The 18216-nt window shown below is 34.5% G+C and overlaps 1 protein-coding gene across 1 annotated transcript in view; it reads left to right on the forward strand.

Moving 5' to 3' along the window:
* Nucleotides 1–9895: 9895 nt before the first annotated feature.
* Nucleotides 9896–18216, forward strand: part of KHDRBS2 (KH RNA binding domain containing, signal transduction associated 2) — a 627329-nt gene continuing 619008 nt past the window's right edge. Inside the window, exon 1 of the mRNA XM_064360936.1 lies at nt 9896–10260. Within this exon, the coding sequence (XP_064217006.1) occupies nt 10170–10260 (91 nt within the window). The 5' untranslated portion in view covers nt 9896–10169. The remainder of the gene's footprint in view (nt 10261–18216) is intronic.

Below are 18216 nucleotides of genomic sequence, written 5' to 3' on the forward strand. Positions count from 1 at the left end.
GGATTCAATATTTTGTAATGAATTGCATTATTTAAGGGGCCTTCGGGGAAAAAGATTTTGAGAACCTATTAAAAAACAGGAAAACAAGTTTATGTCTAAACAAAACTCATAGTGTGTCATTGTAGTGAAGCTTACATAAAAAATTCTTAATTGTTGACTTGCCAAATAAATAACTTTTGATGCGTTTGGTTTCTAAGGACCTAATATTTAATGAATGTTATAGGTGTATATTATTTGTCTACTTTCAACTTAGAGCAAATGAGGATTAAATTTGAAAGTACTGATTGCCTTTTTATTTATGTTTATTTTTATTTAAGTAATAAATGCCTCCTAAGAGTCTTAAATTATTATATCAGGATAAATATGAGATTGATTTTATTTCTTTAAATTTCCAAAATCCCTGGTTAGTTTAACAAGTTTATGCTGCCATCCTGCTGTCTTTATATTACGTAATCCAAGAAATACCTGAATTTTTTTTTTTTAAGATCTTTCATGCAATTAGTAAGCATAGTTTGATATCATACGTGGACAAAGTTAAGGTCTTAATTCCCAGTGTGTGTGTGTCTCTCTGTGTGGGTGTTTGCTTGCATGCACATAAGCATAAATACCCTTCAACTAAATAGGCCAATTCTGCTATGTTATTAGTGACTTTGAGAAAATAATCTGAATGAAAGAAAGGGACAGCAGCTTAACTTGAAAACAAAATGAATAGAATGAGAGACTCCTTAGCCCTGGAATCCCCTTGAATAAGTAGAATAAACAAAGATGCATTCTGAATATTCCCAAGCTTGAGATCCTATAGCAGCATTTTCCTGTTCCTAAACACTTAACAAAATTCATCTTACTTTATAAATGTTACTGAAATGTGAATTAATGTAACACAAAAATAATAATTTTAAAGAAAAAAATCAGATTTAGTTGATTCACAGTATTATATAGCCATTACCTCTATCTAGTTTACAAACATTTTATCACTCCAAAAGGAAATCCTATATCCATTAAACAGTCACTCACCATTTTCTTTTCTCCTAGTCCTTGGTAACCATCAATCTACATTTTGTCTCTATGCATTTAACTGTTCTAAATATTTCATATAAATTGAGTAATACAATATGTGATTTTTTTTGTATGTTTTTTTTGCTCAGCATAGTGTTTTTAAGGTTCATCTACATAGTACATATTGATATTGTATTTCTTTTTATGCCTGAGTAATATCTTATTGTATGGATATACATATTGATATTGTATTTCTTTTTATGACTGAATAATATCTTCTTGTATGGATACTCCACATTTTCTTTATTGATCCAATGGATGATGAACATTTGGGATGTTCCCTCATTTTAGCTATTGTGCATTCTGTTGCTATGAATATGTGACTACATGTATTAATTCGAGTACCAGTTTTCTTTTCTCTTATATATATATGTAGGATAGGAATTGCCGGATCATATGGTAATTTTATGCATTTTGGCGAGCTACCAAACTGTGTTGCATAACTTCTGCACCATTAGCCTCTGCATTGTACACTCCCATTGGCAAAGTATGAGGACTCCAATTTCTTAATATCCTTGTCAAAAATTGTTACTTTCCTTGTTTTAATAAAAATTATAGCTGTGCCAGTGGATATGAACTGGTGCCTCACTATTGTTTTAGTTTGCATTTCCTTAATGATTAATAATTAATGATATTGAGCACTATTCTGGATACAAGATATTTATCATCTATCAAAATCTACAAATATTTCTCCCATTGTGTAGGTCATTTTTATTTTACTGGTAATGAGGAACAAAACGTTTTTAGATTGAGCACAGTTTATCTATTTTTTATTTTGATTCACGTGTTTGTGATAGCATATCCAAGTATTCATTGCCAAGCCAAGGTCATGAAGATTTACTCCTATGTTTTCTTTTAAGAGTTTATGGTTTTAGATCTTACATTTAAGTTGTGGATCTATTTTTGAGGAAATTTTTGTGTATGGTATGAAGCAGGGGTGTAACTTCTTTCTTTTCGTTGTAGATATCTAGTTGCCCCAACACCATTTATCAGAGACTATTCTTCCCCTATTGAATGACATTGGCACCACTGTTGAAAATTAATCGTGATATATGAGTTTGCTTCCAGACTCTCATTTCTATTTCTTATTTCACTACCACAGTGTTTTGATTACTGTAGCTTTATAGTAAGTACTTACGAAGTCCGAGTACTCCAACTTTGCTCTTCATTTTCAATATTGTTTTGGCTATTTGGTGTACCTTGCAACTCCACAGGAATTTGAGAATCAGCTTTTACATTTCTACAAAATGTGTTATTGGAGTATTGTCAGGAATTACATGGATTCTATAGATTGCCCTAGGGAGTTAAGATACTAATACATCTTAAGAATATTAAGTCTTTCAATCAATAAACATGGGATGTCTTTCCATGTATTTAAGTCTTCTTTAATTTCTTTCAGTAATGTTTTGTAGTTTTCAGTGTATGTCTTTCATCTTCTTGGTTAAATGTATTCCTAGGTATTTTATTATTTTAGATGCTATTGTAAATAGAATTTTTTTCCTATTTTTCTTTCCAGATTTTTCATTGCAGATGTATCGTAACACTGTTTTATGTGTGTAAACTTGTGATTGCAAATTTGCTGAATTTATTACCTCTAGCAGTTTTTTGTGGATTCTTTGGGATTTTGTACTTACAGGAGTAATAGGTCTCTGGATAGACAGAGATTTACTTCTTCTTTCACAATCTGGATACCACTAATTTCTTGTTTTCTAAGTGTTCTGGCTAGTACTTCCAACATTATGTTGCATGAGAGTGGTGAAAGTAGGCAGGCTGGTCTTATTTCTGATTTTAGGGGGAAAACTGCCTTTCTCTGCTGAGTATGCTCTTACTGGGTTTTCCATAAATGCCCATTACCATATTGAGGAAGTTTCTATCTATTCCTAGTTATATATACATACTAGTTATATATAATCATAATATATATGTATATATGTGTAATACATATATACATATATATGTGTGTGACATATATTTATATGATTATATATATAATCATAAAGGGTGACTGCTCCCAAACTTTGGTCACAATAGTACAGCAGTATTTACCGCTCCTAAACATTTGCCACAATGATAAACTTTCGTCACAGTAAGACAGCAATAACTTTTGTTACTTTGCTCCATTACTTCCATTCCTCCACTTAGGTTCTGAGCTAGCCAACTGAATGCATTCAAGGACATATAAAGCACATTGTGATAGAAAAAAAAAGTATACATTTTGCCTATGGCAGCTAACAAATGGAATGAAAGCATTTAGAAGATAGAGTAAAATCAGAAATGCAAGGATATCACAACACACTCAAAGCCCAAGATCATATACAAGAAGCCTGTAGCTTTCTTCCCATGTTTGCACCTATCATTAAAATAGAACTGTAGTTACTTCTAATTTTTTTTTTTTTTTTTTGAGACAGAATTTTGCTCTTGTCGCCTAGGCTGGAGTGCAATGGCATGATCTCAGCTCATTGAAACCCCCACCTCCTGGGTTCAAGCAATTCTGCTGCTTCAGCCTCTCATGTAGCTGGGATTGCAGGCACCCACCACCATGCCCAGCTAATTTTTGTATTTTCAGTAGAGATGGAGTTTCACCATGTTAGCCAGACTGTTCTAAAACTTCTGACCTCAGGTAATCCACCCGCTTTGGCCTCCTAAAGTGCTGGGATTACAGGAATGTGCCAACGTGCCCAGTCAGAACTATAGTTACTTCTAATATCTATTAAAAATAAATGGTTTATTGTTTGATTAATTGATGCCATTGTGATTTTGAAAAGAAATAATTAATCCAACTTAATTATTTGTACTATTATAAAGAATAGTAAATATAAATATAAATATATATATACTTGAACTATTCTTTATATATATATATATATACTATTCTTTAAATATATATAAAGACATATAGGTAATTTACACACATGTGCTTGGTATTTTCAATGAGATTTGTAAAGTTATGTTTTTAAAAAAAATTGGTCATTTTTTGTGGCCAAATTTGTGAACTCAATTCACACTATAACAAAGGTTGTATAATATAAATATGGACGTATGAACTCCATGGCTGGCTAGTAAAATATGATACTTAAACTAGGGTGTGGATAAGACATTTTGAAGTTATTTTTGTTAATAACCAGCTAATTTTAAAAATATATTAATATTTTGAACTAACTTCAGATTTTCAAGAAAAGTTACAAAAAATAATACAGAAAGTTTAAATATACTCCTTATCAAATTTCAAGTGTTAATATTTTATCATACTTACTTTATCAGTTGCCATTTTTTCTTTCTGTCTTTTTATGTCCCACTTCCTTCCACCTCCTTTATGTGTATTCATAAACATTTATTTTTTTCTTAATTATTTGTAAGTAAGTGGCTGATCTGATGCCCATTTAACCATTGAACACTTTGTTGTATATTTCTAAAAACTCATACATTCATTTATATAATCACAATACATTAGCAAAATCAGTAAATTTAAACAATAGAACTTTTTTACATTTAGCCAGTTATCCCATCAATGTTTTTTCTCACACAAAAAATAAAAATGAAAACACAATATGGTCCAGGATCAAATCCAGTATTACACTTGTATTTATTTTTTATGTATTGCGATAATTTTCATTACATTTATTAGCTCTATGCTGGTTGGATGGTCACAACAGTCTGTCACTGAGCATGACATGCAATGTCTGTGTGTTCGATTTTACTATTTTACTTTCTTCTCCCAGAACTGATAAATTCTTTAATTTGGAACTGTCTATTCTAATTTATTATCATTCTCTTAAAATGCCTGGCACTTGCTTTGTAAGAACTATTTTATACAGTATACTTAATAGTGATTGTCATATGCATGATGTCTTTTAATATGAAAGAGCAGAATGACAAAAACTTATACCAAACAAATGTCTGTAGTAATATAAAAACTTGAATGGGATGGTATTCTCTTAAAATACTATTTCAATATTGATAATCCTTTTCAATTGTGTTTTTTATTAATCTTCAAATTAAATAGAAATTTAATCCACTCTTCCTTTTTTGTATTATTCATGATATAAAACAATTGCTTATACATCTGCCTGTCTGGCAAAAGTTTTAATGTACTCTAATACTGTTTTATTAAATCATGTCCTAGCCTTCATATTTTTATTTTATACTGAATACAACAGAAATTAGATCTTCATTTGATGTGTATGAAAAATGTATTTTACTGATGTGATTTTTACCTTAATGAATTGATCTTCCTAAATAATCAATAGTTGAGCTACAATTCAACAATTCAAGGATTTAATTTTAAGAATGTAGTCAATAACTTTCTTCAACAACAATAACTTTCTAACAACAGCTTCATTCCCCTTTTCTGTAATGAAGTACTGCTCCTCAGCTGCTATCAATGCCACCTGAAATCTGTCAGTGCAACAATTGTCTATAGAGATACAAGGACATCCACTCTGTCAGTTTTCCAAACACAGATACTTTAAACCTCAGAAATAGTTTCTCTGGGCTGTTAGGTCACATTAGAATTAAGAATAGTTTCTTCCTTGGCTTTCCTTCCTTTCTCCCTCCAACCCGCTTGTGAGGATTCAGAACAGCAGTGTTCTAGCAGCAGCAGACCCTCAACAAATGTCAATTATTTTCTTTCTGTCTCTATTCTGTTGTTCTTTAATTATACATTTGTGTCAGTTTAAATGTAATATGCTACTAAATAACTAGAATACTTTCCACTTAGGAAACACACACACACACACACACACACACACACACACACACACACGGCAGCTTTAAATGGTGAATATTTATGTGGTACTAATGACATATTAGCATATAGCATAAATTTTGGCTATGAGCATATTACATATTAGAAATTCCTCACTACACATGCTATTACCACTATTGGTAAACAGCAGAGCCAAGTCCCCATTTCCCTGTCCCTTCTTACACTTGTGTAGTTAGTGAAATTAGGAGAAATTAAGATAGTAAAATAGCATCTTTTATATAATGAGCTCTGTTGGGCTTTTCAGTAAATGTGAGACAGTCCTTTATTATACTTTATTATACTCTGTTCTAGGCACGAAGGCATTTGATTGCTAAATGAATATTATACACCTTCATTCTCCATTGTCATTATGTAAATTATTAGTCCAGAACAATTTGGTAAACATATGGTTCTTATTGTGAGTTGGGTTTACTGAGTTCTTAGAGTAACTAGCCAAGAGTTAGTTAATCCTTGGAGTAACTAATCAAGAGTAGCTAGTGAGGTATCCATAAAGTTAATCAGAACTCTAAAAGCAACAGAAACTGTGTTCTATTTGATAATGCAGGCTGGGTATTTTTTTATTAGTTTGCAAGGATTCATCTGATTAAATGCCCTTTAGCATGACCTTTCTTACAAGGGTATATGAAAGTATTGAATACACAGTTTGTGCTTTAACCACAGAACATATTCTATGGTGCATGACTTATTCATCCTTCAAAACCAAATTTGGTTGGGGCAAAATTTTCTATAATATCCCATTTTAAAAATAATGGTTCAGTTACTAGAACACCATTACAAATGTTTTGGGACTAAAACTCATGTTTAAAATAAGATAAATCTCTATTTAAGTTAGATGAATCAATTCAGTGGTGATTTAGGTTTAGTTATTTATATCATTAGAAGAGGTGGGCTAACCAGCAGTTATAATTTATTCAAGGATAGATACAACATATTTTATATTCAATAATCATTTTTAAAAGTTTTTTCTACTTACATTTCTGTTTATAAAATGTTTGCATTTTCAAGGTTTCTCTGAGAGTATTAAATGATAATGTGATACCTATAAAATATTTGCATGTGAAATTAATGGAGAACGTGCAGTAACACAGAGCCATCTATTGAAAACACGTGGATCTGATGCTGGATGAGTGTATACATAGGGCACTTGGAGTTTGTCTTTATGTAGTCATATTCTGTGTAAAAATAGGCAATATTTTGTGAGTTAATTCTGAAGCATATTGATTTTGAAGGGTTAATATACTTATATATCTTTATTTTACAATGTCCATCATGTACTAAGTACACAAACTTTTCTAAAGATTAGATTTTATTTTCTTTTGATTTTTTAAGTTACATGAATATATTGCTTTTGTTAGAACGCATTTTAGGTATTTGATGGGGGATTACATGAGACACTACAAATAATAAATCTTTCATTTTGATTTTGATAATAACTAGAAAAAATTAACTTGACTGTGTTTATAATGACTTGAAGACATTATATGATAAAGTCAGCACTTGGACAGCTCTCTGTGGTAGCCTGTTATTAACCCTTTAATCATAGAAAAGATGGCTGTGAATAATAATGTAATTGTTGTTGCTGGACATTATAAGAGTTACTAAACCTTTTTCATTCATGAAAATGGGTTTCTGCACATCCCTATCAGCACCATATGCTTTTAATCACTTGATATGCTGCCAAGAAAAATGTTATTGTAATTATTGTAAAATATTTTTGTTCTAATTTACATTTATTCAAAAACTGTTACAGTTTTTTGGCTGTGGTTGCCATTGTATTTACCCTTTATTACTATGGCAAATCATAGCCACCTCTTTGAAGTTTGGCAACACATTTTCCCTTTGTATCCCTATTGCAGATCAGGTGCAGGATGCATGACCCTTCAACTACTAAACATGCTGCAAACAGATAAAATAGCAAGAACTTTCTATATATATCCTCAATTCTAAATGATAACTTTGAAAGTAACATAAGAATCAGAAAGAGATTAAGAAGCACATGAATAGAGATACCAATACTTTATGGTTTCCTATTACCTTAGAATAAAATCTAAATAATTTTTATCCATCGAATCCTGGGTGTTTGTACACATCAATCCCCCACCCTTATTGATCCATCCTTTCCCAGATCACAGTAGTCACACTGACTCCAGTCAATTCTAAAAGTCGGCACAGCTCTTTCCCATCACAAGGCTTTTTTCAGGGGCAAGTTCCCCTGCTTAGAATGCCTTTCTTTGCATTTTTTACACACTTAGTTCATTATTTTCCACGAGTTTTCACCTTAAATATCATCTACTTAGCAAGACTGTATGTTTATCCAAATCAAAAATAAAGAAACTAATTTCTTCTCTTGTTTTCTCTTTCTTAACTCATCGGTCCTTTCTTAAGCTTTATAGCAGCCAACAGTTACTATTTCTCTTGTGTGCTTGGTTTTATTTATCGTCTCCCATTAGAAAACATCTTTGTGATGACAGGGAATGAATATGTGTGCATCGTGTTCACCAGTGTTTCTCCACTTTTAAATACTGACCCTAGACTCTTTTCAGTATTCAATAAACATTTATTGAATGCATATATGCACAAATAAGTATTTGAGATACAGAAAAGTAGGTTTAAGCAGCATAATCTGGATCTAAATGGTGCTAATATAGAATTGAACTTAAATCTCAACTTCAGCATTAACTAGACATGAGACGAGTTGTGTTTTGCCTCAGTTTCCACATATAAAAACAGAGAAAGTAATACTTGGCCCACATCTTTCTGAGTGCTTTCTGTGAGGACAAATTGAAATAATGGATGTGAGGCACGTTAAATTTTTTTAAACATTACATAAATGAAAGATAATCTCCTGAAATTATCAAAAAATCAAATAAAAAGGAAAATATTTAAATACAGTAAGATAACTTGGAAAAACTTCAGCATATCTTATTTGTAGCAAAGTTGGCCTTCATTCATACACACCAAAAATAATGGGGAGAGAAGAATGGGGAAATGACTGGTTATGAAAAGAGAACCCAAGACTTGGGGAAAGATTGTTTCCTATCATTTGAGGTATTCAAATTACGTTTTATGGCCGCATTGGTAAGAGGAGGATGGACTTTGCCTCCACGGTTGGTGATATCATGAGGGTTTAACTTTCCTTTAAATAGAGGTGTAATAGATAATACAAAGTAGCTCAGCAATAGTACCTGGTGAAAGAGACTGGAACATCTAAAATGAGGAGAAAGGGGAGAATTAGAGCAAACATAGTTACCTATTTTCTTGTCTCTTCTTTCTTCTACATATCTTCCCAATTTCTTCACAAAGAGTGACTAATTGATCATATATATATATACATACACACACGCACATATATGTTTTATATATATATGTTTTTAAATTCAGCGCCTCTCAACCTCCCTTCCACAGATAGGGTCTGGGGAAAGGAGGCCAGGATAGGTTATCAGAACTAATTCAATATCCCAATGATTGTACACCGGAAGCATGTTTCTGTACAATATTGCTCCGAGACGTCTTATTTGTTTATCAATGAACATCCTACTGCGTCCCTGAGATGTAGGTCATCGGAAATACCAGCTGCCGATCACATGCAGTCTTCATTGTATTTCCAGACCCAGTGCGCTGCTGATTTCTGCGCAACTGGAGTGCGTCTGAGCTATGTGAGGGAAAGGAGACACCTGTGCCTTAGGGACGCAGGTGAAGTCTCAGCTGCCATCCTGAGACTTTCCCTGGCGCTTTTCCACCCTCTCGGCGGCTCACTTCTCATTTCTATCTCCCCTGTCCACTTGGACTCAGGCCTCTCTGTTTAACCTGCGCTTTTCCCGCCCTCTCTCTCCTCCGCACCTTAGATGAAGACACAGAGAGCCCCAAAGAACTGGGCATGCCTAATAGCCAGGGAAGGCTTGGGCTGCGAGAAGAAAGCGTTTGCACCTTCCAAGCTCCCCTCCCCTCTGCAGCTGCCTCATGCCAGTCAGGCGACCCGACGTGCTCCACGGCCCAATGAAGGCCCGCGGCCCTCGCGAGCGCCGCGCCTCTTCTGGCACCACCACCAATGAGTGGCTGGCGGAGGTGGGCCGCGTCCTGTTCCCGCCTCTCCAGTTAAGGCCGCTGGTGTGAGCCGGGGTTCGGCGCGAGCGAGAGACGACGGAAGGGACGGGCAGGTGTGGGCGCGGGGCCACGCAGCCCGACGGCGGGAGTCGCAGGCGCTGGGTGCATGGGCCAGTGAGAACGCGCAGAGACCCCCTCGCCACTCGGAAGAGGAGCAGCGCAGGAGCCAGGCTGTGCCCCGCGACCCTGCATCCGAGCGAGCGGAACCTTGCGCTTCGCCCGGGGACAGTCCGAAGTCCGCGCTATGGAAGAGGAGAAATATTTGCCTGAGCTGATGGCAGAGAAAGATAGCCTGGATCCATCTTTTGTGCATGCATCGCGCCTTTTGGCAGAAGGTAGGACTTGCCCCCACCGCTGGGCACTAAGCGCCGGCTGCCCATCTTGCCCGCAGCTTGATTAGGGGAGTGAAGTTGGGGAGGGACTCCTGTCGCCGCCTTCGCAGTAACTGTCCCCTGAAGATGCTCCTCTCGGAGCTCGGGCGGACAGACCTGGTTCTTGGTTCTTGGGGAGAACAGCTGTGCTCTTTCTCCACGTCTTAATTTGGAGAAGACCAAAGCTACGGAGATCTAATGGCAGTAGAGATGTGACCTGTTAGGATCATAGATAGAGATACCATGAAGTGTAACGCGGTCCACAGGGACATTTTCACTTTGCAGAGGGAGGGGAGAGCAATTTGGAAGTAAATGGTAATCAATGTAGTGTTCTAAGAGCTTCTTAGCTACAGATAAGCATTTGTTTTTTTGATTGTTGTTGTTTGTTGTTTGTTTGTTTGTTTTTTTTTTCGCTGCATTTAGGAAGTGATGTTTGATACCCTTTAATCAAAGTCTTTCCTATGGAAAGTGTTAGAATTAAACTATGCATGTTTATATATATATTTGAATGTGGAAAGCAGAGGCTAAAGTGCTTACACATTTATTTGAAGTGTGATGATTGGGTACTCTGTGAGATATTGGTCCCTGGGAACACTCCATAATTGATCAACTGTTTTACCAAGTGTGCATTTTCTTTTGTGTACCTGCAACGTTAAAGGAGATTTCATTCCCAGAAGAACATATATGTCTTGTCTTTTGCATTGCTTTGAAAGGTTTTTTTTAAAAAAAGACATACGAACTTAACCAAATTACTCCATTTATGTTACAATTATGCCATCTAACTACTAAAGACACCTATGATGTCTGTAGTTATTTACACATGCCTTTTTAAAACATCTGCAGATATTTTTGGATGAATGCTTCATTAATAATGAATTGCTTCATCATCAAATTGTTCACAATGTAATTTTGTAGCTAAGGTTGTTCTGGACTTACCTACAGCAAAAACCTAAAAGGGATAACTTCCTCTACCCAAGCTCCTCAGTATTAAAAGGTTTTTTTTGAGACTTAGTTGTACCATGGAAGAATAAATTTTGCTCCTCAATATATGATTCAAATAGGCATTAGCTATATATTTTTAATTGATGGATTGTTATTTATAATAATGAAGTGTAAGATATGTTTCTATATTTAAATGCTAAACAATTAGGATAAGATTTATAGTCAAAACATGAAATATATGAAATAACTAAATTGTTTTCAGAGAAAAAGCAGATTTTATAGCTAAGTGGGAAGTTGAAATACAATTATGCTTACTACTTTCTTGGTTATTGAATAAAAGATAGAAATTAAAGTGGAAAAGTAAGTCAATAAAAATGAACTTTTGAAAATTTATTTAAGAAGATAACTACATAAAAATAATAGGAAAACAATGAGTTAATAGATGTTTAAGGTTTTTTGAAATGATTTAAAAGGCAAGTCTTATCAGTATTCAGTAGTCTTTAATATATTTTGAATAGTCTTTGTATTTTCTGGAAGTTTCTTCATGTAGCTGATAATGTCTTTCAAGTGAAAAAAAAAGTTACAAATTGGTCATTTTCTTTGACCTGCTAATTGGAGTTCTATTTGAGACAGGTAGCTCAAAGATTAATTTATCAGTTGTTAATGTGAGTTACTGTACTTGAAGACTGCCAAGCTGAATAAGGGCATACAAGAAACTCTGAAAAGAGTGCATAAGTATTTCTGTAGCTGGCAAAACAGTCAGTGAAGGCTATGCACTTGGTTCCTTAACATTTTGTCTTTCCTAGGAACTTGATTTCTTGATACAATACTTAGGACCATGTTCGAATGTATCTTGTAATTTGATTTTTTCCCAGCAGGGGGAAGCATGCCCTGCTTTTGTAAAGAATTAGAAGGAAAAGCTCCTAAACAGAGAAAAGCTAAGTAAGAAACAAAGAGGGTGCCCAAATTTCAGAGAAATCAGAATGAGGAAAAGAGAATGAAGGAGGTTATAATAATCTTGGGGTACATAAAGAGTTATGCAAAAGGATGCATAGGTTTTAGATTACTTCTCTAATTGTACCTCGGGCTCTTTATGTGTGCTTATTAAAGAGTGTAAGATAATTGTTCTTGGAATCTCAATAATGTTAATGTATATTTTATGGTATAGATCTTTCATTATCCTTCCAAAGGCCACTTGCCAAGATGTCCATGCTTTGTTTCAGATAGCTATAGAAGAGTATCATTGAGATGATTTTTTTTCTCATACCTGAGAATGCATTGATTGAAGGCAGTGGCTATAAATAAACCTGACATAGATATTCATTTAGAAAGAAGGTGCATACTGAAGTACATTTCAGTCAGTACTGTGCAGACAGTGTCAAGCCTGAGTGAGTAATAAAAATGATACAGATGATTCAGTTCTTCAGAATGATTTTCCGGAAGCTAATATATATAAAGGCAGTAATATAAACCAATGAGCTTTCACAGTGATTTATTTTGCGTTTTGATTGGTGATAGATGAAAATCAGTGCTCGATTGCCACTGTTTCATGTAGAATTGAAGGCTGTGGGGTTGAAAGTACTAGCTGAATGGTTATTTGAGGTTTTGGTTGGGGGGCTGTCTGTTGTAGTTTATGTCACCTGTTTCTGCTGTGTGTTTTCAGTGGAGGTGATTTCAGTTGATTGTTACTAAAAAGAGATCTTGAATAATATAGTTTGAAGTTTGTTTATGACATGCTTAAATAATCAAAATAATGTTCATTCTGTGATTATAATGTTGTTTAGTTATCCACTTGTTGTGGTAGGTGCTTTTGAATATGATAAAACAGCAAACTCAGCACCATACTTTAAGTTCTACTCAGCCTCTGAATTTGGTTGCCAGATGAAATTCCATGAGGTTATTTATATCTATGCTACTTCTGGGAAATGCATTAAACTGTCAATATAGACACCTGGATTTGAATTCCACTTTTACTTCAAGTGAATCTGTGTAAATTTTCTTTCCCTGGTCCCTGTTTCCTTGTCTTTCAAATTAAGGAGTTGGACTAGGTGATTTATTTGTTTCTTTGCATTGTAATTAAGTCTCAGACTACTGATGATACAACGAAGTGATGTTTGTATATTTGGAACAAAAAATCAATGGCTGCACATTTTTAAAACTTTTCATTCTTTCTGAGTTTAATGGTTAATAATATATTTATGGCACTAAAATGTAATTTGAGGCATATACTTTATTTTGGGTACTGGAGACAGATTTATGTTCTTAAGTCTGTTGAACTACTATTAATACTTGAGGCTAAAAATGTATATACATGAAAATATTGTCTGGAAATATTCTATGTCTGCTGACAGACATAGATCTGTTCAGATTTATAGATTAATTTATGGTGATTCCGTACTCTTAGAAGCATTATAATTTTTTTGCCCAATTGAGAGTGCTTTGGGCAAGATTTTCTAGCCTGAAATCTTTACAAGCACTGGAAGATTCATAACCATTTTAGTTGACTCATCATATGACATGTCAAATATTGCCAAATACTCCAGCAGTTCGAATGGTTTTTGAAAAACTGTAGGTGCTATTTTCAAACTTTAGTGAAAAGTTTGACCTGCCATTTAGAATTGGCATTTATTTTTGCAGATATAAATGGGTTCTTAAAAATATTAAAAGAACAGGGATTAATATTTATCACAAATGCAAACTTGTGGTGAGTTAACTACATTTAGATTATCAATAAGAATCCTTTTTTAGTTAGACTGTATTTCTTAAATATTTTTTGTAAAGCTTGATAAGCTTATAAATTAAGGAAAGTTATAGTGTAATGTCTAAAACAGCTTCTGATTAAAAAATAGTGTTCATGTGACTCTTAAGTGACTTTTCTTTTGATTAATGTAATCTCTTCTCACTGTAGATTTGGGATAATCTTACTTATGTTTCTTAAATACAAAACAAACACGGGCAAAAAATTAAATTCAAGTTATCTTTGATCTTCAATTACAATTTATGACATAGTGGAAAAATTCTACTTTGACAAGAAAAACACTTGGGAGTGAATATTGACACTTCTACCTTCTGGAAAATACAGGATGCATCATTTTTCTCTCTCAGATACTCAGTTTCTTCATCTATATAACGGGAAAAGTAAAACCTACCAGGCAGGGTTCTTTTAAGGTGAAAAAGAAAAAGCTTTTGCTTTTGATAACATAAGGGGTATTTCTAAAATTAAAAAAAAATTTTTTTGAAACAGAGCCTTGCTCTGTCACCCAGGCTGGAGTACAGTGGTGCAATCTCTGCTCACTGCAACCTCCACCTCCCAGGTACAAGCAATTCTCCTGCCTCAGCCTCCCAAGTAGCTGGGACTACAGGTGTGTACCACCACACCTGGCTAATTTTTGTATTTAGTAGAAACAGGGTTTCACCATGTTGATCAGGCTGGTCTCAAACTCCTGACCTTGTGATTCATCTGCCTTGTCCTCCCAAAGTACTAGGATTACAGGCATGAGCCACCATGCCCGGCCAGTATTTTTTTATGTGTATAACAAAATATATAAGCAAAAATTAAACAAATACAAGACGATGCTTGGGAGATTTCACCCATTGAGGACTTCACCTCAATTTGAGAAAATAAGGAAAATAAACACTGCCTTACTTCAGATCACTGTTGAGTTAAATTTGAAATCATAAAGCAAATTATAAAATAAATTACCTCATGAAAAAGAATTACATCGAGGGATTTAAAAATATCATGTTTAGTAAATGATCACTTACCGGTCTTTAACCATGAGCCTGATTAGCTCTGGTCCTATTTATTTCAAGAGTAATTTCAAACCTATTCAGGCTTTTTTTTAAACCTACGTGTTCTTTACTCTCAGCAGGTGATTTTAATATCCATTTTATCAATATCTCTTCTGCTAGTCCTCAACCGCCTACTACCTAAAAATTTCCATAGCCGTCATCACTGCCTTTCATGCTCAGAAAACCAAATGTTTCTTTTCTTCAAGGTTGACTTGCCACCCGAAATGCTCTTCATTTCTGGACGCATTCTGTAGTTAAATTCTTTCTTCAGTGTCTCCTATTCTTTCTCCCAGTTGACTCTTTCCTTATAGCAGCCTGTCACATGATTCAATCTGAATAATTTGAAAAAGTAGAATACTTCTTTCACTTGCCACCAGTATTAAAAAATAATCTCTCTTGACATTTATCCTCTCTTGTTTCCTTCAACTTCTGATAACACTGGTATATACTAGCTGCCTCACTTTCTTAATTTACCTCTTTAAAATTATTCAGTTTGGCTTCTGTCCTCATCACTGCCCTGAAACTGATGACCCTAGTGACAGAATAATCTAATAATTGGCAAATCAAATACATTTTTTCTGACCCCCTCATCAGGTCTCTTGGCTGCACTTTCCACTATTGATCTTCTTCTGATTTCTTGCCATCTTCCTTGTCTTCTGGGCATTATACTGGTTTTACTTTCTTCTTTGACCATTTCTTGCCCTCTTCGTCCTTCATTTTCCTCCTTCCCACACCAACACACATAATGCTGTTACAGTGATTCATTTAAAGTCTCACCATGTCACATTTCTTAATAATTTCCATTGCCTACAAGGTGTCGTCCATACCCCTGGATGTTCTTATAACACACTTACCTCTTCAGAAGCATGTCTTCAGCCTTTCTGCTTCATTTCTCTCAGGTATATCAAACTGCTTTTAGTTCACTTTCTATGCTCCCTTACCACTCCCATACCTATTCACAGAAAGCTGGATATTTTCCCCCCATTCCCATAATGAACACTTCTAGATCACTGTTCAAACTGTTATTTTCAATGATCAGTTTATGCCTGTCTCTCTCACTAGACAACCAGCTCCTCTCTGTGTTCTCTTGGGGAGCAGAACTACATCTTTTTCATTATTATATTAGCAGGACATTTCACAGTGCCTAGTATGTGGTGGGGCCAGGTAGAGGCCAAACAGGCTTTTCTCCATCAGACTTCAGAACCCGTCTTCTGTTGGCCCCTCTGCTACCTCTTCTGCATGTGAATCACACTTGCCCTTCTCTCTGTCCTCTCCTATCTCTAAAGTGTTATGCTTGCTAGGACCTCGCTTTAGAATGCCCTTCCTAGCTTCTCTCCATGATTAAAATTTATCTTCATTGGATAAAACTGAGTCCTGCTCTGCTATTCCTTATTCTAGGAAGCCTTTCATAATGGCTTCTCCTTCTAGTCATTATAAATTAAGTGCACTTCTGGCTTTTTTTTCACCCTATCCACTACTACGACTTTGCAACATGCAATTCTGTTTGATCTTCGCTGTCTTCCCCTCTAAACTTGAGGGCTATACTGTGACTTCTGTCTTTGAATTCTTAATGCCTGCCTTCAGTCTCATGTGAGAAGGCCTCAATAAATGTTTATTAACTGAATCATGCTGACCTCATGTCTTCTTTTTTTTTCCCACTTTTTGTTTAGAAGGTATCTCCAGAAACAATTTTTAGTAATTATATCATTTTAGAATAATTCTAATTCAGTTATATTTTATCTTTGCATAATTCAAAACCTCAGGAGGCCATTTTGAAAGTTTCCATTTGTTTTTTTAAGTCAATTTTGAAAAATTATTCATTTGCAAAAAGTTGGAAAGACAGTACAAAGAGGTCCTGCTTTACTCTGTGAGGTCTCTGAGAATCTGCCCATTTGTTTGCTTATTGTCTGGATTGAGGCTTTGTGTTATGTATCTGCTTTTACTATGTCTGAATTGCCAGCTTTTCTAGCACTCAGTCTGGCACATATAGGGCGCAAAGAAAATCTTGTAAAACCATTGACATGTCATTCCCGAGTCTTGTGGTACTCAGACAGTTGGCCTCCTTTTTTTCCAGTTTCTAGAAAAGAAAGTCTTCTTATGTTTATCTGTAATGTCTAGTCCCCATTCATTTATGTGTTTTGATTTATATCTTTATAAAATTTTCTTTTGAATGAATATTAGGCTTTTTACTTTAATGTCAATATTTCACTAACTAGTTATATAAGAATGAGCATGACCAGGATAAATTCATCTGGATAATGGACATAGTCATCTTCTCTTTATTTATCTCATTTTAAGGTTTTTTTAATGGCATGGTACCTGAGAGTGGGAAGGTAACTGATCATTCTTGCCAGTTTATCTTTATGTACACAGTCTAGAGTGAAGCTCTTTGTTCCTTCAGCAGCTGTAGAAGTGGAGGAAGTGAGGTTTAGAGGTAGTTTTTAGAAACCATTGGAAATAACTATGTAGTATCATCAGCTTTCCTTATGCACTTATTTGAACATTGAATTTAATCTTTCTTTTTGGTTTGGCTATAAGAAATATATCTTCATTGGAATTATATTCTGACACCAGTTTGTTTTTTAAAGCTATAAGCAATGTAATATTTAATATATCCATGGCTGAAATATGATACTTTTCTCCACAAACTGGTGAATTCCAATAAATTAAACATGATTTGGAAATTTTATTAGAGATGGAATACCCACTAATAGCTGATATTCTACATTAATGTTAGCAAATATCCATATTATATGGTTTCCTCTTTTTCTCAAGTGCAGACTTCTGTAATGATTGCATCTTTTATTTGCCAAATACTTGAGAGGTCATGGCCAAGCATCCTCTTGCTCAATGGTTATTAAATTTTGTGGGGGAAAGAAGTTATTTTTAGCACATTCTCCATTTGACTCATGAACAGTACTTCCAAAAGATTTTGCAGTATAGAGAGATAATAAATCATCATAAAAGCATTAGGCTGTTTACCTTATATTTTAGCTATAGTTTGGGAGATGAATTCCATCAGACTAGTACTCTACTGTATTTGACCACACAATCACACATGCCCTTGAATGTGTGTTGGTAAAAACATAGATGATATGTGCTATTTATAAATGAAGTATCAAATGTTTAATTTATGGGGTTTATAATCTATAGGGAATTCAACTACACATATATATATATAGAGAG

The sequence above is a fragment of the Aotus nancymaae genome, unplaced genomic scaffold, assembly GCF_030222135.1.
Source record: "Aotus nancymaae isolate 86718 unplaced genomic scaffold, 86718_ANA_hifiasm-v0.15.2.pri h1tg000040l, whole genome shotgun sequence".
Lineage (NCBI taxonomy): Eukaryota > Metazoa > Chordata > Mammalia > Primates > Aotidae > Aotus > Aotus nancymaae.